The following is a 23,044-nucleotide window of genomic DNA, read 5'->3' on the forward strand; positions in this document are numbered from 1 at the left end:
ACCTGCTAGGTGCCTGTCCATGAGCATAGCACAAAAAAAGAAAGGAAAGGAAAGAAACAGGACTTTGGGAATATTAAAGAGCTGATGATTTAGTGGAGCAGAGTGGCATATTCTAATAAATATCTTTACATGGTAATATGGATTTGCTGTGGCTGAGACGTGTATATGGTGCTGGAAGAGGTCAGAGGACAATATAGAAACCAACCTGGAGATAGGGAAGGCTTCTTGGAAGAGGCAAGGCTTTAGTTGTTTCTCTTCTCTTTCTTTGTTTAGTGGTATTTACCCATTAAGAAGTTTCATATATACATGATAATATGAATAAGAGAATAAAACTTAGCCCAACTCTCTTCACCCAGAAATAATCACAGTTGTCATTTTGCTGAATATCCTTCCAGCTGTGTGTGTATGTGTGTGTGTGTGTGTGTGTGTGTGTGTGTGTGTTTAAAAATAGTGTATGTCTTATTTTCATTATTTAGGTTGAGGAAAATACATTAGTTGTCCAACTGTAGCAAAAGACCCACCAAAAAACTCAACCACCAGCTTAAAACCTGCCTCTGCATTTTATTGTAGGAAAACACAAATCCAGTCTCAAAACATCTTCAGAAAGCAGGGTAAGCCAAGGAACATACAGAGTGGGTCTGAGTAACAGATCTGGGTTCACTGCCATTTTCAAGGGACAGAGCTAATGCAGAATTATTTTTTTCCGGAAAAACAAGGTAAACTCAAGCTGTGAGGCCCAGATGGTCATTAGATTTACTTCTTATCTAAGTGGAGCTGCATCTCTCCAAGGGTTGAATGATGTTGACTCCCAGGTATTGATCAGATGAGAGCACCAAGCCTGTATTCAGTGGAGAGTTAGGGAATGAGAAGCAGAGGAGAGATGGTGGTGGTGATCGTCTTTATGTAGTTTTCAAAGTCACTTCCGAAGTATAGGATGAGGTAATAGTTGAATATGCCAGCAACGGACATGAGGAACAGGAACAGTATGATACGCTTCCCAAATATGTAGCCAGGTGTGCTGGAAAAGGAAAAAGAAACCTGTAGAAGCTGCACAGATGACACCCATTGAACAAAAAGACATCATCACCTTGAAATACAGGGGAGTTAAATTACAGCTCTTTTCACTCACAAATGCTCCATTTACTTCATATGAAGAATGAGAATGTCTTGGCTATTATTAGCCATTGAACATATTTCAAAATCCAGCTAAAGAGCCTAGACCTCACCCTGGCTTGCGTGGTTCAGTGGGTTGAGTGCTGGCCTGTGAACCAAAGGGTCACAGGTTTGGTTTGTGGTCAAGGCACATGCCTGGGTTGCAGGCCAGGTGCCCGGTTTGAGGCATGAGATAGGCAAGTGATTGATTTGGCAACCAGGATTCCTTAACAAGAACAGGTAGCTAAGCTGAACAGGTGAGTTAATGCCACTAAGACTGATTCTTGCTATAATCAGAAAGCAAAATTTGGTTCCCACAGGTTTCATGTTAAAAGTTTTATCTTTTTGAAGGGGACCCCAAAGTTTCACAATGTAACCCATAATGTCCTCTGTCAAGAGTTTGAAAAGCATTCAGCAGTTGAATATCAACCTTCCTGCTACTGAAAAATGCAGAATCCCAGGCCCCCTCCCAGGTCTGTGGGATCAGAATCTGCCTTCTGACAAGCTCTCTGGTGACTCCTGGGCACATTCAAGTTTGAGAAGCACCTGATCACTGAGATGCCTTGCTCCTTGGCCAGCAATGTTCTCTTCCTGGTTTTCTTGGTTCACAGTCATGCTCAGGTATTGAGAACTCCTATCTCTGAACTGGGAGGGTGAGGGATATGGTCCCCAAAGAAGGAATTACGTGCTGAATTGTGTCCTATCCAAACTCACACGTTGAAGTCCTAAACTTCCGTAGCTCAGAATATTGGAGATAAGGTCTTTAAAGAGGTTGGGAAGACAAAAGGAGGGCACTAAGGCGGACCCTAACTCAATCTGATGGTGAGATGACCATGTGAAGACACAGGGAGAAGATGATCATCTACACAACAAGGCAAGGAATGAGGCCTCAGAGGAAAGTGACATTCAGAACTGTGAGATACTAAATTTCTGTTGTTTGAGCCCCGCAGTGTGTGGAACTATATTATGGTGGCCCTCACAAGCAAGTACTGACTGACCTCCTAATTCTGGTAAGAATGCGAAGAGAAAGTAAAGGAGTCTATTTTTTCAGACAGAGAACAGAGGGTGCAGAGGCATTAAATTAAGAAAAGTCAAATACTGTGGTGGCTCCAATTTACCACATGAATAAGACCATCGCATGCTCATTACAGAAGCAAAGGAGGGGGTTTCTGTGGAGCTGTTTGGAATGTACTCCAGGTGAGTCTGTGGTGAGGAGTGGAATGCTGATGCCTCCTCATGGAATAGCAGTCCTTTTAATATGGGCAGGGTTTTGAAAAGGTCTCAAGCCAAATGACTCCCAAAGAGATATGTCCATGGTGCTTTAACTCTTCTCAGGCTGTGCAAGGAGAACTCAGCACATGCCCATGATGTGCAAGGCCAAGTGTGAATGGGGTCCCCAGCTGGGCACTTCACTGATGCATTTTTCAGTGTCTTAGGCATGGAGATGGGCTATGGCCCTGGGAGTGGACAGCATGTACACAAATAAAGAGCTGCCCCAGGCTCAAGCAAAGCCACAGGAAACCTGCAATGAGGCAGAGCACAGAGGAAGAGCAAGGGGTCCCAACCAGGCACATGCTGGCCATCAGCCTTTGAACCACCATGGCTTCCCGTTTAACATTTCTGAAAGTGAATGTACATCCCAAACAAGAAAGAGTTAAAAGAGTTTATCACCACCAAACCAGTATTACAAGAAACGTCAAAGAGACTTCTTTAAAAAGAAGAAGAAGAAGAAAAGATCAAAAACATAAATAACAGCCCTGGCTGGTGTGCCTCAGCAGATTTAGTTCCAGCCTGTGGACCAAAGGGTTGCCAGTGCAGGCCAGGTCCCCAGTAGCAGGTATTTGAGAGGCCATTACACTTTGATGTTTCTTTCCTTCTTCCCTTCCCCTCTCCCCCAAATTAATCTTTATATATATTTTATATATATTATATGTTATAATTTATATATATATACATAATAAAATGGCAATAACTACATACTTATCAATAATACTTTAAGTGTAAATGGGTTAAATGGTCTAATCAAAAGACACAGAGGTGCTGAATGAATAAGAAAACAGAACCCATACATATTACAAAAGGCCTACTTCAGGTCAAAAGACACACACAGACTGAAAGTAAAGGGATGAAGAAAGATATTTCATGCAAATGGAAACTTATTTACTTCAGACAAGATAGACTTTAAAACAAAGGCCGTAACAATAGATGAAGAAGGACATTTCATATACAATAGCCAAGATATGGAAGCAACCTAAGTGTCCATGGATAGACAAATGGATAAAGATGTGGTACATACATGTATACATAATGGAATATTTTAAAGGAATAAAATCTTACCATTTGCAACAACATGGATGGACTTAGAGGTAAGTGAAATAAGTCAGACAGAGAGAGACAAATACCATATGATTTCACTTATACGTGGAATTTTTAAAAACAAAATAAATGAGCAATCAAAAGAGAAACAGATTCGTAGATACAGAGAGCAAACTGGTGGTTGCCAGATGGAAGAGGGGTTAGGAGGTAAAAATACTGGCATGATTAAAAAATACAAATTGCCAGTTAGAAAATAGTCACAGAGATGTAAAGTACAGCATAGGGAATATAGTCAATAATATTGTACTAACTGCATATGGTGCCAAGTAAGTACTAGACTTATTGGGGGAATCACTTCACAAGTTATATAAATGTCTAACCATTATGCTATGTGCCTGAACTTAATGTAATATTGAATTTCAACCATGATTGAAAAATTTTTTAATAATTATGTAAATAAATAAATAAATAAACAAATGTTTATGCATAGTTCTCTCTACATGGGGTAGGGAAGGTCAGAATGAAACAATTAAGCATCTGTAGAAACCAGGGTTGTAGAAATCTATAGAAGTGCTTTATACCTTTGTCTTCATTTAACTCTCAGAACCATTCTGTGAGGTATGATTAACGAATTTTCTAGGTGGGGAAACCAAAACCGGATGGGTTGAATGGTCTGTTTAAGGTCACACAGCCAGGAATAAGCAGAGTGGGAACTGAAATCTGCCTGCATGAGTCCTGCTCTTTCTACCACACTGGTTTCCTGAGGACTCCTTCAGATTTGGGAGACTAGGATTTGCTTATAAGCTTTGATGGGGGCAAATGTGCCCCTACCCCTCAACACATACAATATAAAATCTACAGGAAAACATTAAGAGGCATCGTGCCAAACAATTTCCATTTTGAATATGCCTAAAACTTCCAGGAAGCAGAGAGGTGGTAGGGAGAGGTGAACCCAGGCGTCTGGAGACCTGAGCTTCAGCTGCAGGTCTCTGCAGTGTAGCCTTGGACAACTCTCAGACCCTCTCCCCACCTCACACAAAAATGTACAGAAACTATGGGTAGAAAAAGAAAACCTGATGGTCTCTCTGGCTTTAAACTCTGTTCTTTTCAATAAGGAAATATCACCATAAGCCTGATAACTTCTAACGGGAAAAGAATTGTACGATCTATGAAAGCAGAATACTATCTCCTTCATTCACCTGCTTGTCCCCAATAAATCAGGCCTTCCATAAGTGTATGCCACATGAATGGATCATTCTAAGAAAAGAAGCCTGAAGCCCTGGCTGGTATAGCTCAGTGGATTGAGCGTGGACTTACGAACCAGAGGATCGTGGTTTGATTCCCAGTCAGGGCACATGCCTGGGTTGCAGGCCGGTTCCCTGCAGGCCAACTCCCAGCAGGGGACGCACAAAAGGCAACCATACATTGATGTTTCTCTCCCTCCTTTCCCTCTAAAGATAATTAAATACATAAAATCTAAAAAAAAAAGAAAGAAAGAAAGAAAAGAAGACTGATTAGCCTTCTATGGTGCCCAAACTCCATGTATATAAGAATCACCCCCCAAAAGTTGTTAAAATGCAGATTTCTGAGTCTCTACTGGACGTATTCTCATTCCAGGCATCTAAGGAGGTGCTTGGAAATCTGCCACCCCAGGCAAGTCTGGTGCAGTTGGTTAGTGGGTTTTACTTTGAAAATTCCAACCTTGATACCCACATGCTCACCCAGGACTTCCACAAGAAGCATGTTTGTTCTCCAACTATGGTGAAATAACCCCATGGTCCACATTTAGGGAGGGTGGGGCCCGAGGCTCTAAAATATTGACCCTAAAGAGGAAAATGACTGGGAGGGATCAGTTCTTTTGAAAACTATGCCCATTATTATGCTGGTAGTTTAGTATTTCTGGACTTACCCTTTTCCCTGATCCCCAGGGTCTCCTTAGGAGAATGGCTCAAAGCAGGTGGTCATCAAACATTTACTAAGTGGATGCTGAATGAATGAGAGGGGGAGACACCAAGGAACATCTTTCCTACCCACTGCACCAAAATTGACAGTGGAACTTCTGAAGGGGAGCCAAATTGATAGGCCAAAGCAACTTTCTGGAGAGAAGCAGAGATGATCTAGAGCCCAAGGGAGAGATTTTATTGAAGGAGCTCCACTGAGCAGGACTTTCCTCCATGGTGAGGCCAAGAACTAAAGCAAATCCCCAAGGCATTATTAAAATCCCTTTGGATCTCGCCACAAAGCCCCTCAAGCTTGCATCTACCCCAGGTACATTTTGGTCTAGATTAGGACTGGACATCTCATCCAGTATATAGTGTATCATTTCTATGTAAGACAGTTGCTCAGAAGCACTGTGAGACCATGCTTAGTGTCAGCAGGCAAGAGCACCATGACTGAGAAGTAACGACCATGGGGAGGGGTGGTAGGATCTTCTTATATCACGTGATGAGAGAGGCCAGGGAAGGATTTAAGAGGTCAGGCCATTTGCATTTCAGTGAGATCTGGAGAAATCAAATATTTTTCAGATTTCAAGTCCATATTCTATTGTCCATTTCCTAGCAGTGATTACCTTTAAAATAAAAAGAACCTGGACTTCCGCCAAGATGGAGGCATAGGTGGAAACACTGTGCCTTCTCCCACAACCAAGTTTGGATACAACAAAAGTTTTGGAGAACTAACACACACCCAGAGGCCAGAAAAACGAATTATACGGAAGTCCGACAGCTAAAAACCATTCAACAAGGACGGTAAGAGGTGGAGCCAGCAGCAGAGCTGGGTCAGGCAGGACAGACCTAGGAGCACAGGCAGCCCAGAACTAGTCGGGGTGCGGAACAGACTGACCAAGGTCGCACATTCGCGCGCAGTGAGACGGACCACACAGGCCCCAGGGAGCAAACCCAGTGGTGGAGGGCTGACAGCGGTGGCACACTCGCGTGCCGTGGAGCGGGGCGCGTGGCCCTGGTGATGGTGGTGGCTGCGGTGCTGGTGGGGGTCGCAGCGGCGGGTGCCGGAGGGAAGCCATTGTCCCTCTTTGACCCCGCCCCCACATACAACGTCACAACCCAGCGACTTAATTGCCCTGCTCTGGTGAAAACCTAGGGCTCCGTTCCTGCTACTTAACAGGCACGAACAGCCCAAAGGATGGCGCAAGAAGAACTCAAAAGTCCCAGAGCCAATAACTCTAAGCGACCAACAGATTGCCAGGCTCTCAGAAGCCCAATTTAAAACACTATTTATCAGGATACTCACAGAATTGGTAGAGTACAGTCACAAATTGGAGGAACATATGAAGGCTAAACTAATTGAAATGAAGGGAGATGTCCAGGAAAACAAATAGCGATGGAAAGGAAACTGGGACTCAAATCAATCGAGTGGACCAGAAGGAAGAACAAAACATCCAACCAGAAAGGAATGAAGAAATGAGAATTCAAAAAAATGAGGAGAGGCTTAGGAACCTCCAGGACATCTTTAAACGTTCCAACATCCAGATTATAGGGGTACCAGAAGGGGGAAGGAAACACCCACGAGTGGAAAACTTATTTGAACAAATAATAAAGGAGAACTTCCCCAGTCTGGCAAAGGAAATAGACTTCCAGGAAATCCAGGAAGCTCAGAGAGTCCCAAAGAAGTTGGACCCAAGAAGGAACACACCAAGGCACATCATAATTACATTAGCCAAGACTAAAATGAAGGAGAGAATCCTAGAAGCATCAAGGGATAAGGGGACAGTCACCTACAAAGGAGTACCCATCAGACTGTCAGCGGATTTCTCAAAAGAGACCTTACAGGCAAGAAGGGGCTGGAAAGAAGTATTCCAAGTCATGAAATCCAAAGACCTACAGCCAAGATTGCTTTATCCAGCAAAACTTTCATTTAGAATGGAAGGACAGATAAAGTGCTTCTCAGATAAGGTCAAGTTCAAGGAGTTCATCATCACCAAGCCCTTATTATATGAAATGCTAAAGGGACTTATATAAGAAAAAGAAGATGAAAAATATGAACAGTGAAAGGACAGCAAACACACAGTTATTAACAACCACACCTAAAACAAAAGCAAACCAAGAGGACAGCTAGATCAGGAGTGGAACCATAGAAATGAAGAACACATGGAGGGTTAGAAACAGGGGAGTGGGAGGAGGAGAAGGGGGGAGAAGGCACAGAAAATAGCATAGATGGTAGGTAGAAAATAGGTAGTGGGGAGGGTGAGAATAGTGGGGGAAATATAGAACCTAAAGAACATGAGACACGTGGTTATAAACTAAGGGGGGGAGAATGGTGGGGGAGGGAGGGTGCGGGTGGAGGGGAATGAAGGGGGGGAATAGAACAACTGTAATGGTATAATCAATAAAATATATTTAATAAAATAAAATAAAATAAAATAAAAAGAACCTATGAGTAAATGGAAAATTTTGTCATGTACCACAGGTTGTCTTAGTATTAAAGCAGCTTTAAGGTCTCAGACAAGTGGTGACAGATAAAAAGAAAAACTGTGACCTGGTCAAATCCCTAGCACTTTGAGAAGGAAGACGAGCTACATGGGGAGCCAGCCCACAAGAACAGAGCCCCCTTATTTTATTGATAGACACTCCCCCACAACCTCAACTCCTGACAGCAGGTATCTCCTGGGGACAACAGAATAGAGGCTCTCCAAGGTCAAAGGGAATAAAGGACATCCTTGGGACAGTATTGATAAGGATGAGAAAGATAATGGAATTGTGGTTTTAGAGGATAAATGGGATGACCTCTAGAGAGGAGTGAAGGAGGCCTGAGCACTGGGAAAGAATTGCTGGAAGAAGCCATTCTTTTCTGGCTGTTGCTCACCACCAAGTCACAAAGTCATTTAGTTCTGGGGTTCCTAGTTTCTCAGAAGTAATGCTTTCACCTGCCGACGTCCTCGGATGTCACCTCTTTGTCACCACTGAAGGATGCTATCTAAATGGAGGGCCCATTAACCACTAAAGAAGTGTGCTATTGTAAAAGGCCAGGTGGAGTGTGAAACTCGACAAGGAAGAAAAATGGAGAGGAAGGCTGGGCTTGGCCTCCCAGAACAAATTTCTGGCTCTTAGATGCCCTCCGCAATGTTAGGAATTTTGTTCTCTTAGGCATACCAGTCACTCAGATGTTTCTTCTGTAAAAACCATCATTTATTTTACTAGACTCAGTCTTCCCAGTCCAGGTATAGTGGGAGTGTTAACTGCTGCTTTGGCACCATCTATAACCCATGCAATGGTGACTCTATTCTGGGTCTCCATCCTCTGCCTGTGATTGTATCTTATGTTCTCAACCTTCCGTCTGGTGGTCCCTAGAAGCTCTGTTACTCAATAGAACTTATCACAAGGTGCAAGCTTTAGTTCTCATTTCTCTGGGAAAACAATGAAATGTTTCACTCAAGCCCCAGCTATGAAGGGTGGGATAGAGAGTATGGGATTGCAAGGAATGTGTAGCACTTGGCATTAAAACACCTTTTGTGAATCCAACACCATGGACAGGAATCGTGCAATGGAAACACTAGCCAAGTCCCCCATTTGTCTTCTCAGAGCCCCCAAAATTCAGGGAGGAAAGAAGGAAGGAGCCTAGTCAGCCTAGACCCTCCTATGCCAAGTGGTCCCCCAGGCCCTCAAATGCTATGCAGAATACGATCGTAAATTATCACTCTTCCTGCTCAACAAATGTGACTGCTCTGTGGTTCTTAAACACTCCCAGAGCCTACCTCTGAGTCCTCTCTCCTAGGTAGCCGACAAAGTACTTTTGCCTCACGAACAGGTACATCAGCCCAGCAAAGGCAGCAGGAACTAAATGAAAAAAGAAAAACACCTTAGTGTTGTAGATGTCAAAACAGGCTAAAAAGTAAAGGCCGTCATTGTGCAATTACTGTTCCTCACGAAATCTAGCAGAGGCCTCAGGCTCTAACTATCCAGGCTGATGTGAGCTTCAGCAAACAACCTATGGCTGAAAGATATCTAAGAATTTTAGTAATAGTGATGTTACAGATAGCCAAAAGGCATAATAAATGATGCTCGACATCACTAATCATCAGAGAAATGCAAATTAAAACCACAATGAGATATCACCTCACACCTGTCAGAACGGCTATCATCAATAAATCAACAAACAACACATTGGTGCAGATGTGGAGAAAAAGGCACCCCAGTACACCATCAAAGGGAAAGTAGACCATCTCACTTAAGTGACCCTGTGAGTACACATGGTGACTGTCTGAAATTTTCAATGGCAGCTGTAGCAAGCAGCCACAAACTCAATGCCTTATAGCAAGACAAATTTATTATCTAGATGTCACAAGTCCAAAATGGGTCTCATGGGGCTAAAATCCAGGTTTCGGCATGTCTGCATTCCTTCCAGAGGATTTAGGGCAGAACCTGTTTCCTTGCATTTTTCAGCTTCTAGAGACGAGGTGTTTTTTGAGGTTCCTTTCAACTAAGAAATTCTACCATTACTACATTGGTAAGATATGACAATTATCAAACGGGGTTTGCTGACATTTTATTCCCCTAGCAATGCTCACATGTGTTTAAACAGGGAATTCATGGTCCCAGGCTCTGACATACCTACATTCCCTTTGTATTCGTCTAGCTGGAACAACTTTAGATTCATCTACATCAAGTACCATCAAAAACATAAAATGCATCATAACTCCTAAAATAAGCATATTTTGACTTGGTTTTTCAAGTCTTGCAGGACATGTTCTTCATGTAACTCAGGATAGAAAGTGGAAAATAAATAGTGACCTTACTGACAGCATCATGAGAAAGAGGCCACAAGGTGCCCCTGAGTGGTTTCTGCTGCCATCCCTCACCTCTCTCTCTATCACTGCTTTTATGCTTTTCCTGCACGGCACCTCTCACTTTTGGCTATAATTTATTCATTCACTGAATTTCTGTGGTTTATCTTTTCAGCTGCTGTGGGCATCCCTACCATCTCTTTACTGGTCACTGTGTGTCCAGCACAAAGCTTGTCACAGAGTACGTGTATTGTGTGAATGAATAAAGTAAAAGGCTACTTGTGAAAAATCCAGGATACAGCCCAAAAGACCAGGCTCTCATCCTGGTTTGTCATTCACCAGCTCAGTAACCTTGAGCAAATGACCTAATCCCTCTGAACCCAGTGTCCTTCCTCAAAGATGCTAGGGAAAATAATATCCACTCTACATACTTTATGAAGAGGGAGGAGGTGATTAGGACTAAATGGTTCATCAAAGAACACTAGCAGCCTTTTCTGATACACCTACTGGGCCACAGCATGGACACTGGCCAGGCCATACCAAGCTTCTACCTGACACAGTGCCAGTCTCCAAAGGGGACCAAAAAATATTACCTTGGTTTCCATTTAAGTTTTTATTTTATTGATTATGCTATTCCAGCAGTCCTGATATTTCCCCCTCTACCCCCCTCCACTCAGCAACCCCCACCCTCTCAGGTAATCCCCCCACCATTGTCCATGTCCATGGATCTTATGCATGAGAACTTTGGCTACTTCATTTCCTATACTGCATTTTACACCCCCGTGGCTATTATGCAACTATACATTTGTACTTCTTAATCCCATCAACTCTTCACCCATTCCCTCACAACATCCTCCCATTTGGCAACCACCAAAATGATCTCCGTATCTATGATTCCATCTCTGTTCTTCTTGTTTGCTTAGTTTGTTTTTTTAGAATCAATTGTTAGTAGGTATTTTTCGCCATTTTATTGTTCATAGTTTTTGATCTTCTTCTTTTTCTTAAATAAGTCCCTTTAACATTTCACATAATAATGGTTTGGTGAAAATGAACTCTTAGTTTTTTTCCTGTCTGGGAAGCTATTTATCTGTCCTTTGATTCTAAGTGTCTTTGCTGCTTAGAACAATCTTTTTTAAAATATATTTTATTGATTATACCATTATGGTTGTTCTATTCCTCCTCCTTCATTCCCCTCCACCTGCACACTCCCTCCCCCACCATTCTCCCCCCCCTTAGTTTATAACCATGTGTCTCAAGTTCTTTAGTTTCTATATTTCCCCCACTATTCATGCCCTCCCCCTATCTATTTTCTACCTACCATCTATGCTATTTTCTGTGCCCTCTCCCCCCTTCTCCTCCTCCCATTCCCCTGTTGCTAACCCTCCATGTGTTCTTCTTCATTTCTATGGTTCCACTCCTGATCTAGCTGTCCTCTTGGTTTGCTTTTGTTTTAGGTGTGGTTGTTAATAACTGTGAGTTTGCTGTCCTTTCACTGTTCATATTTTTCATCTTCTTTTTCTTAGATAAGTCCCTTTAGCATTTCATATAATAAGGGCTTGGTGATGATGAACTCCTTGAACTTGACCTTATCTGAGAAGCACTTTATCTGTCCTTCCATTCTAAATGAAAGTTTTGCTGGATAAAGCAATCTTGGCTGTAGGTCTTTGGATTTCATGACTTGGAATACTTCTTTCCAGCCCCTTCTTGCCTGTAAGGTCTCTTTTGAGAAATCCGCTGACAGTCTGATGGGTACTCCTTTGTAGGTGACTGTCCCCTTATCCCTTGCTGCTTCTAGGATTCTCTCCTTCATTTTGGTCTTGGCTAATGTAATTATGATGTGCCTTGGTGTGTTCCTTCTTGGGTCCAACTTCTTTGGCACTCTCTGAGCTTCCTGGATTTCCTGGAAGTCTATTTCCTTTGCCAGACTGGGGAAGTTCTCCTTTATTATTTGTTCAAATACGTTTTCCACTCGTGGCTGTTTCTTTCCCCCTTCTGGTACCCCTATAATCCGGATGTTGGAACGTTTAAAGATGTCCTGGAGGTTCCTAAGCCTCTCCTCATTTTTTTGAATTCTCATTTCTTCATTCCTTTCTGGTGGGATGTTTTGTTCTTCCTTCTGGTCCATTCCATTGATTTGAGTCCCAGTTTCCTTTCCATCGCTATTGGTTTCCTGGACATCTCCCTTCATTTCAATTAGTTTAGCCTTCATATATTCCTCTAATTTATGACTATAATCAACCAGTTCTGTGAGCATCCTGATAAACAGTGTCTTGAATTGTGCTTCTGAGAGGCTGGCAATTTATCGGTTGCCGAGAGTTATGGGCTCTGGGGCTTTGAGTTCTTCTTGCGCCATCTTTTGGGCTGTTCGTGCCTGTTATGTAGCAGGATCAGAGCCCTAGGTGTTCACTAGAGCAGGGCAACTAAGTCGCTGGGTTGTGATGTTGTATGTGGGGGCGGGGTCAAAGAGGAACAGCGGCATCCTGTCTACCGCCTGCCGCTGCTGCAGCTACAGGTGCCGCAGCTGCGACCATCACCGGGCCCAGGCGTTTCGTCCCACTGCACTCGAGTGTGCCACCACCGTCAGCCCTCACCCCCTGGGGCCTGAGTGGTCTGTCTCACTGTGCACGAATGTGCGACCGTGGTCAGTCTGCCCCTCACCCTGACTGGGTCCGGGCCACTTGCGTGCCTAGGTCAGGGGATCTGTCTTGCCCAACCCTGACCCTGCTGGCTCCGCCCCTCTTACCGTGCCAGTTGCATGATTAGATGTAGTCGGACTTCCGTATAATTCAATTTCCTGTTCTTTGGCTGTATCTTTGTTTTCCAAACCTTTGTTGTATTCAAACTTGGTTGTGGGAGAAGGCACAGTGTTTCCACCTATGCCTCCATCTTGGCGGAAGTCCTGCTTAAAACAATCTTGACTGTAGGTCCTTGCTTTTTATCACTTTGGATATTTCTTGCCAATACCATCTGGCCTGCAGTTTCTTTTGAGAAATCAGCTGACAGTTTTAGGGAATTCCCCTGAAGGTAACTAACTGCTTTTCTCTTGCTGCTTTTAAGATTCTCTCTCTCTTTTGCAAAGTATTTTTTATTGATTATGCTATTACAGTTTTCCCAATTTTCCCCCTTTATCCCCACTTTGCCCTGCCCCTCAACCCTCCGGCATTCCCCCTCACCTCAGTTCATGTCCATGGGTTGTACATATAAGTTCTCTGAGTCCTCTGTTTCCTATACCATTTTTTATCTCTCCCCATCTATTTTATGCCTAGTAATTATGCTTCTTCCTCCCTATTTTCCCCCTATTCCTCCATTCCCCCACCCCACTGAAATCTCTCCATGTGATGTCCATTTCCCTGATTCTGTTCCTGTTTTAGTTGTTTGCTTAGTTTTTGTTTTCATTGTTTTACTTTTCTTTTAGGTTCATTTGTTGATAGTTGTGTGTTTGTTGTCATTTCACTATTCATATTTTTATCTACTTTTTCTTAGATAAGTCCCTTTAACATTTCATGTAATAAGGGCTTGGTGATGATGAACTCCTTTAAATTGACCTTATCTGGGAAGCACTTTATCTGCACTTCCATTCTAAATTATAGCTTTGCTGGATAGAGTATTCTTGGATGTATGTCCTTGCCTTTCATGACTTCAAATACTTCTTTCCAGCCCTTTCTGGCCTGCAAGGTTTCTTTTGAGAAATCAGCTGATAGTGTTATGGGAACTACTTTGTAAGTAACTCTCTCCTTTCCTCTTGCTTCTTTTGGGATTCTCTCCTTGTCTTTAATCTTGGGTAACTTGATGATGTGCCTTGGTATGTTTCTCTTTGGGTCCAACTTGTTTGGGACTCTCTGGGCTTCCTGGACTTCCTGGAAGTCTATTGCCTTCGCCAGATTGGGGGAGTTTTTCTTCATTGTTTGTTCAAATAAATTTTCAATTTCTTGATGTTGTTATTCTCCTTCTGGCACCCCTATAATTTGGATATTGGAATGTTTTAGGTTGTACCAGAGACTCCTCAGCCTCCCCTCATCTTTGAATTCTTGTTTCTTCATTCTGTTCCGATTCCTTTTATTCCAAATCATTGCTTTGAGTCCTGTTTTTTATTCCTGCCATTGTTGGTTCCCTAAATATTTTGCTTTATTTCATTTTGGGTATTTTTCATTTGTTTTTTGACCAAGCTCAATCAGATCTGTGAGCATTTTGGTTACCAGGGCTTTAAATTCTCCATCAGATAGGCTGGCTATCTCCTCATCCCCTAGCCCTCTTTCTGAAGCTTTGCTCTGTTCTTTCATTTGGGCTATATTTTTTTGCCTCAGAGCACGTGATAATTTATAAGGGGGCAGGGCCTTAGGTATTCACCAGGGCAAGGCAACCCTCTCTGTTGCGCTGCAGTGCTGCCTGTGGGTGAGGGACCAGAGAGGGAACAATGCAGTTTGCCTGCTCATCTCTAGCATGTTTTCCAAAAGACTCTGATGTAAGACTGGGAGTTTCTCCCATTGAGGCAACTCCTGCCATAGTCTGCAGTCAACTCTCAGGCTTAGTTTCTCCTTCAGCCAGCCCTGCCCATGCAGTCCACGACCTTACTGGTCAGTTTTTTCTTTAATCCCCTGGTTGTCAGAGTTCCATGCAGTTTGATTTTCTGGCATTTCTGGTTGTTTATTGATTCTAGATTGGTTGTTACCCTCCTATTGGTTGTGGGAGGAAGTGAAGGGTTGCTACCTATGCCTCCATCTCGACCAAAACTTCAAGATTGTCTCTTTATCTTCTAATTATGATATATGTTGGGTTGGGCCTCTTTGCATCCACCTTGTTTGGGACTCTCTGTGCTTCCTGTATTTTCATGCTTATTTCCTTCGTCAAATTAGGAAAGTTTTCTTTCATTATTTTTTCAAGTAGATTTACAATTTCTTGCTTTTTCTTTTCTCCTTCTGGCACCCCTAAAATGTGAATTTTGGATCACTTGAATTGTCCCAGAGGCTGCTCATCCTATCCTCATTTTTTTGTATACTTTTTTCTTCTTATTTGTTCTAATTGGTTGTTTTTTGTTTCCTTATGTTCCAAATCATTGATTTGATTCTTGGTTTTATCCATTCTACTGTCCTTTCCCTGTGAATTCTTCTTTATTTTAATTAGTATATCTTTGGTTTCTGACTAGATCTTTCTTATTCTGTTGAGGTCCTCACTAAGTCCCTTGAGCATCCTTATAACCAGTGTGTTGAACTCTGCATCTGATAAATTGCTTATTTCCATTTTGTTTAGTTCTTTTTCTCAAGTTTTAATCTGTTATTCATTTGGGCTGTATTTCTTTGTCTCCTCATTTTGGCAGCTTCAATGTGTTTGTGTCTATGTACTAGGTAGAGCTGCAGTCCATGCTGAAGGCCTGTAGACTTAGTTTTTTATTTGCACCCAGGGGAAAGTCCCCAGACCCCCAGCCAAGAGTGCCATGTGTGCATGCATGTAGACCTTCCGTCCTCCTTACTGTTAGGTAGAGCTGCTATGACTCTCTGTCTTAGTAGCATGGCCTAGTGTAGTAGGTGCCCTGTAGGGGTCCAATGGCACAGCCTCCTCTATCACTCTACTTAGGTACTAGGTGTACCCTCTGTGTGGGCTGAGTACACCCTCCTCTTGTAGTTGACCCTTGATTGCTGTTGGAAGATCAATGAGAGAGATTTATCCAGGCCAATCAACTTCAAGGACCAGCTGTGTCCACTGACCACCAACCTCCATCTTCCATGGAGGATCAGCTCTGTGGCAATGGATGGTGGTGCTCCAGCGTGGTCTGCAGCTGTCCACTGGGTGCACAGGCTCTGGAGTTTCCCAGTTAGTGCAGGCCATCTTCAGCCCCGACCTGTGTTCTGCCTGGGGCCACCCTGCATGAGCTATAAATCAATCTTATATGACTGTTACTTGTGCTGGGCTTGGGGATCCCCAGGCAAAGCCAAGTTGTGAATTAAAGCTAGCTGCTACTAATGCCAGGACTGGGGACACTTAACAAGAGGTACAGGGGTGCTAGAGACTCACCGAGGCCTGCTGTTGCCTGTTTTGGAGGATTTAGGGAGTTGTAAAGTGTGAAAGTAGACCAGCCATTATATGGAAAAATTACTGTTAACAGCTGGATGGATCTATAAATTGGGTGGGATGGAGTCTCAGGGGATTTCCAGAGTGGGGCAAACAGTGTTAGCCAGGTTGATGGAGACTCAGATATGGCATCCACCTGCTTGCTCTGTGGCTCTTTAGTGAGAGGGTTCAGAAAAGAGACAATGGCCTCTGCCCACCTTTCTGTCTGGGAGATAACTGTACCCCGCCATCTTTTTGATGCCAGACACTTCAATTCCTCCCTTTATGCCACCGGTATCTATCATGCTGCTACCCCAGTGCTGGAGCTGAGCTGAGTTAGTCTGAGTAAGTCCATGTGTGGGTCTTTAAGAGGAGCTGCTTGAAACTCCTGAAGTTTCTTCCATGATTCAAACCCTGCTGGTTTTTGCAGTCATAAGTTATGGGGACTTATCTTTCTGGCACCGGAACCCTGGCTATGGTGCCCTGAGATGTGCCTCCCGAGTTTTTACCTACCACACATAGGTGTGGTACCAGCCTGTTCTGCATTTCTACCCCTCCTACGAGTCTGGATAGATGCAGTTTCTTTAATTCTGTAGTTGTCACACTTCCATTCAACTCAATTTCTAATGATTCTGGATGATTTTGTTCTATAATTTAGCTGTAATTTTGATGTGGTTGTGCAAGGAGGCAAGATGTGTTTACCTATGCAACCATCTTGACCAGAAGCTTCCATTTAATTTTAAATCCACTCTGGGAGTCAGCTTGCTGAAGTCAACTGTTGGATGGAAAACTGGGGAAGTCTGGAGACCTGGAATCCAGCCCATGACTCTACAGACACAGGCCAAGGGAGGACTTCCAGACTGTAAGCTTATTAGCAGGAAAGCCGAGTGACGGCAGTCCCAGAATAGATCCCTCTGTTGCTCTCATTTATAATGCCCTTGTATCTGAGCTCCCACTGCTTAAAGATTCTGAGTCACATTTAGCCTCAAACCACCCTTGTCAGTATAGCCACTCTCAACCAGGGAGCCAGCATTAGCAATGCATTACGGAACCAATACACAGGCACAGAGCTCAGAAACATGGCCTACTGGGGGTCTCATCTCTCCAGAGCTTCACAGATTGGAGCTGGAGTTCTGGTGAAGCCTTTTGAACAAAGAGCCTGTGCTGGAGAGCCTCCTCAAGTATAGTTCAGAAAGAGAACACAGGGAGAAGTTGCATTACCTTGGCTGCACAGCAGCCCTGCACTCCAAAGCACGACAAGGAAAGTAGGGTACGCATCAACACAGTTCTGGCTGTAGAATAAATAAATACAAAACAAGAGAAATCAGCAAACACGTTACCGCAGTGTCATCTGAAAATTACATGGGGTACAAACCGCATTCATAACTCCACATATATCTACCCATGAAGACTGGCACCAGCCTCCACATCAGAAACAGACGTCTCTGTAAAGTGACACATGTTCAGAACCCATTCATTCTCTTCTTAGGTTAAGCCCATCAGAGACTCAGTTTCTTGATGGATTGGCTTTGGCAGACATCCTGCTCCTGGCTGTGCCTAGTGCTTCTGGAACTGACAAGTAAGCAACACAGTCAGTTCCAGAAGCGGCAGTCAGGGTGGAGTGGCAGGGAGAAGAGCCTGGCTAAGGAGACCTTCATGTCAGACACCCAGTCAGTTCTGACCCACGGGCCAGGCTGAGAAAGAAAAGGTGAGGTCATGCATCATAAAGAAACCTCAGTGCAGTGGGGAGTTCAGAAGAGCTGACGTTCCGAAAGTTATCCTGCTAATTGTACAGTTGCTGGGTGCAGGGCTCAGTCTTTGCTCCCATGGAAGGGCTCTCCTTCTACATGAGGCAGTGGGCTGGTGTTTTACACCTCCATCGCCTTTAAGCTCACCTGAACCCTGTGAGTACACATGGTGACTACAACAGTTTTCAATGACAGCTGTAACAAGCAGCCACAAACTTACTGCCTTAAAGCAAGACAAATTTATTATCTGGAGGCCACAAGTACAAAATGGATTTCATTGGGCTAAAATCCAAGTGTCAGCATGTCTGCATTCCTTCCAGAGGATCTAGGGCAGAATCTGTTTCCTCACCTTTTTTCAGCTTCCAGAGATCACTTGTATTCCTTGGTGGCCCCTTCCAATCTCAAAGCCAGCAATGGCCAATCAAGTCTTTTTCACACTGAATTGCTGTGACACCAACTCTTTTGCCTCCTCCCTCCACAATTAAAGGGACATTTTTATTACATTGAGTCCTACTAAAATAATCAAGAACATTCTCTTTATCTTAAAGTCAACTGATTACTCACGTAAATCCCCCCTTGCTGTGTAACATAATATACTCAGAGGTGCTGGGATTTGGATAGGAGCTATGATCTTTGAGGGGCCATGATTCTACCTACAACTACTCTCATGTTTCAGATGAGAAATGGAGGCTGAAGAAATTAGAATAAGTGGCCCAGGGTCACCCAGCTATGGAGTGGCAAAGCTAGGATTCACACAGTGGTCAGTCTGACTCTAAATCAGGTCTGTTACCTTTTTGACTATATGAAATTAAATAGCACGTGTCCTCTTGAAGAGTTTACAGTCTAGATCAGACAACTGATACGAATATCCACAGAAAAACAATTCAACGGTACAAGGAAACACAGAAGGGGGAGGGGCAACAGGGTAGAGTGGAAGGGCATGGAACTAGGATTGAGTCCCTGACCTGATGGTCATTGGCACAGCAATCTCTCTAAACTTAGTCTCCTTACCTGTAAAACTAAGAGACTGATCATGAATAACTCTAAGATCCATTTAAGTTCTCAGAGTTGGTAATTTAATTCTTAAGTGATTCTCAGGCAGCAGAATCAGCAGAAACCCCCAGGGAACTTGTTAGAAATGCAGATGTTAATGACCACCTCAGACCTCCAGAATCAAAAACTAGGCAGACCTAGCAGTCTGAGTTTTAACAAGCCCTTGAGGTGATCCTGATGTATGCTCAAGTTTGAGAACCATTGGTCTCATGTAATGCAAACTATGCAGGTAAAAAGCCAAGAGGCAACTTTCAAACTATAGTTGGTATTTCATCCAAATTCCTTCCTTGGATTCCTTCGTCCGGATCCCTTTTGATCTGATTCTCATGATTTTCCTTCTCAATCAGCTGTGAACACCTGTTCAAACTTATGGGGCCTTGAACCTCAGGGAGGCCACAGGAACTCTGGAATGACCAGCCAGCCCTTGGGCCATCCTCTGCAGAGAACCCACAGAGGCCAGCAGTGTTACTGCAACAGGGGCCTTTCTGTCTCTCTAATGATCAAAACAGCCTTTACTAGAGGAGTCAATGAATGTAAAATGTAAGGAACCAGCATGTCTCACACTGGGATACAGACACAGGAGAGAGCAGAGCCCACTGACCTCACCATGTGTTCTGGATGCCCAGGATTGTCATTTATTGAGTGGACAGGGCAGAAGCCCCTTACAAGTACCACCCAGGATGAAGCACTTAACCCAGAGTGAAAACTGCAGCAGCTATTATGTATGAATATGGCCTCTATTCTGCATGTTACGAGAGGACAAAATTGTAGTCTCAGAACTGAGAATGTGACCCATTTCCCAGTCCAAGGAAACTAGATATTAAAATATCTTTTTTAATTTAGTTGAATAACATTCTGTATCTGATGGGGTCTAATATCTGATGCTCCTAGTTTAAAAGTCTATTAATACAAAGATCAGCCCAACTTCTACTTTTTGTTGGTTGGTTTGTTTTAAAGTAGTGATTTTGTCTGAGTGATGAAACATTCCTAATAATTCCTCATTGTCCAAGGTATTTGCTTGTTAAACAGACTGTCCAGTGATTTGACACTGTGTCAGCCATTCAGTCATTTCTGTCTATTGTCTCAAGTCATCATGGTTCCTAACAGAAGGACATCTGCAGAGTCAAATGAAACTTTCCTAACTATAAGAGAATGGGCTCCTGAGGTGGATTTCCAGAATATGCCCCAATCCTTTCCCTCACTCTGGCTCAAGCCAGTACCCTCTCCCCATCCAGGGCCTCTGACATATCTCCACCTGAAGATCCGTGCACACATGCCCCTCCTTGACAGAGGGCACCTGCTGGGATGAATTCAAGTAGCTGTGGTCAGTGATGTAGTGCCTCTTGCCATGGAGCCAAATGAGCATTCACATGGTCTTTGAAGCCAAAAAGCCAGCATCCGATGTGGGAACGCCACTTAGTGGTTGCGTGAAAGTGAATGCACCTCCTGGCCTCGTGAGACCTCAATTTTCTCATCTGTTGGAGGTGAGTGGACATCAGTAATTCCCTTTCTGGATTGTCATGGAAATAATGAGAGAAAGCTGTATCTTGCTCACAGGTGGCATTCAAGAAATGGTGGTTATTCTTGCTCCAATGTCTTCCTTCTTAGAATCCCCAATGAAATTTGTGTTTCCTACTGACAAATATTTATTATTTCAAATTTTCTTTTGTGGAAATTTCTGTGCCATTTTTTTCCTGTAAAACAAAATGGACAGACCCATTTTTGTTCTCACTGCCTGAGGTACTTGGCAGATCTCGCAACAGCTCACTAGGCTACGTTCAGTTTGCTGTGCCAATGTTTTGATGGAGAAAGAACTCATTACTACTTTCCCTTTCACTTTTCTCCACCTTTCAGAATGAAATATATAAGCTCTAAGTGTTTTGTTGGTGTGGGTTAATTTAAGTAAATAATAGTAATTGTATTAATACTAATTAATTGACTCAATGTAGCTGTATCACCTTCAAATGATTGAAAGTGCATCTAGAGTGGATTCTGAGAGGTATGAGGAAGAAGGAACATGAGGGTAGCGTTTCCCAAAATGTGTTTAGTAAAACACTAAACCCTTGATATGCTCTTCAAAAAAGGGAGAGTCTGTAGTTAAATAAGATCTCCCCTGCTTAAAGAGAGAGAACCAAGAATTTCAGTGTCCCTTAGAACACTGAATGCTCTCAAGAAGTCTTGCTGTAGAGAAATTGTTCTTGTAATACCTGTTAACAGCCCACAAAACTTATTATCTGTGAAACATGTGCTAGGAAATTAGACATCTCTCTGCAACCTGTGCTTACCTGCACTAGTGGGGGAAAGTTTTTGGTTAATTAACTGAAAATTTTCTCTGAAAAACAAACTTTCACTGCTCTACCTGTGCTCATCACCTGTGAACAGGGCTTTGAACTATGTTTTCTACCCAGGAACAGAGATTCAAGGTCAAGATTCTTTCTCTCTCTCTCAAATACTGGCTTATCTCTGCTATCATAGGGTTGGGGGTGCAGCAAACCATTAACGGATGCCAAGTCTGAGCTGATGGGCCACACCTGGCTTTGATGTCTGTTTACCAACTGCCCCATGATCTTCAACTATCTGTATCAGTCCACAGACATATTTTATACTAAAAAATATACATCAGACTTTTTTATCACTAGCATCATTTAAACTTCCTGCTACCTTTTCTTCATAGCCACAGTCACTAAACGTTTATGATCCTGCACCCCATCAACCAAAAGCTTTGATCATGCAGCCTATAACAGGTATATTTTACATAAATTACACACCCCTACTGCTCTCCATCTGCATGTTAAAAATGAGTAAATCTTAAGTTTCTATTTTTATTTATTTTTTTGCCTTGAATATTTTATTTTATTTTATTTTTAAATTAAGTTTATTGGGATGACATTGGTTAATAAGATTATATAGTACATTTCCTTTTTTGTTGTATCTTTTTCACAAAGTTTCTATTCTTTAGATAGCAAGGTTAAAGACATGTCTTTTCCTTGCACCCCCATGACTCACCTTGCACCTTCTTTGGTGATTTTGGAGGCCCCTGGAGAAGCTGTTGCTGGGGATGGCTTTCTGCTGGACTAACCCATCACCCTGTCCCTGTAGCTTCCAGAGGCAAGCACACTAGGGACCATGTCTTGCTGCACTGAGCCCCAGCTCTTTCTACGCCCACCAAGGCACACACCAGCTGTTAGCTGGTCAGGGAGGAAGTGTCTTTGTAACAGAACCACAGACGTGTCTGGTCAACCTTTATCTTATAGAAAATTCTTCTCTCCCGCCCTATCCCCACAGCTCTCTCTCCTTTTCTCATTCTTCTTTTCTCCTGCCATAAAGGTTAAGTGTGAAAGATGTTCAATGATGCTGGCTTAAGCTGCTAGAGGCCCCAAGCAGAACCAATTGCCCACCACACTTCCCTATCTCCTTATGTCAGGAACCCCACACCATTGCAGAACCTCCAACCACCCTCCAACCACTACCAAATGGCACTACTGCAATTGGGAGGCTGGCAATGGGGCCAGGTGTGAACACAGAGACCTCTTGGAAGCAGAATTAGTTCACTCCTTGGGGGAAAGGCATAGACAGATGGCCTGACCTGCTCTGTTTCTCCTTCATTGCCAGCAACAGGCAATTTAATTTCTCCCAAGGGACAGTGAAATTCCACTTCATGGCCTCAATGCCTAACTTCTTCAAATTAGACAATTTGAGGAGTACCTAACAACACAATGTAACTGGTGAGAAAGTAGTAGTCTGGGAGGGAAAAACCTCCTCTTTCCAAACCTGTGGAAGAGTATTAATTTTTGCTTTGAACTCCATGGTCAGAGGAGTTTTGATGTTTCCCCAGGTCAAAGACACCTCCATTATACCTATTGCACATGGAATGTATCTGTAGGGAGCTCTCATCTCTCCCCCTGCAAGTGGTTGATGGCATCTTGCATGCGTTCACTACCTTCCTTTAAACAGATCCAAAATGTCTACAGTTACATCTTTAAAGTTCTTC

At 43.2% G+C, this 23,044-nt stretch overlaps 1 protein-coding gene across 1 annotated transcript in view; it reads right to left on the minus strand.

Moving 5' to 3' along the window:
- Positions 1 to 541: 541 nt before the first annotated feature.
- The window catches only part of ALOX5AP (arachidonate 5-lipoxygenase activating protein), a 30,592-nt gene continuing 8,089 nt past the window's right edge, over positions 542 to 23,044 (minus strand). Inside the window, exons 3-5 of the mRNA XM_037037117.1 lie at positions 17,474 to 17,544; positions 9,179 to 9,260; positions 542 to 1,018 (exon numbers count right to left, since the gene is read on the minus strand). Of these exons, the coding sequence (XP_036893012.1) occupies positions 856 to 1,018; positions 9,179 to 9,260; positions 17,474 to 17,544 (316 nt within the window). The 3' untranslated portion in view covers positions 542 to 855. The remainder of the gene's footprint in view (positions 1,019 to 9,178; positions 9,261 to 17,473; positions 17,545 to 23,044) is intronic.

The sequence above is a fragment of the Sturnira hondurensis genome, unplaced genomic scaffold, assembly GCF_014824575.4.
Source record: "Sturnira hondurensis isolate 20B ecotype Veracruz unplaced genomic scaffold, ASM1482457v3 Scaffold0022910, whole genome shotgun sequence".
NCBI lineage: Eukaryota > Metazoa > Chordata > Mammalia > Chiroptera > Phyllostomidae > Sturnira > Sturnira hondurensis.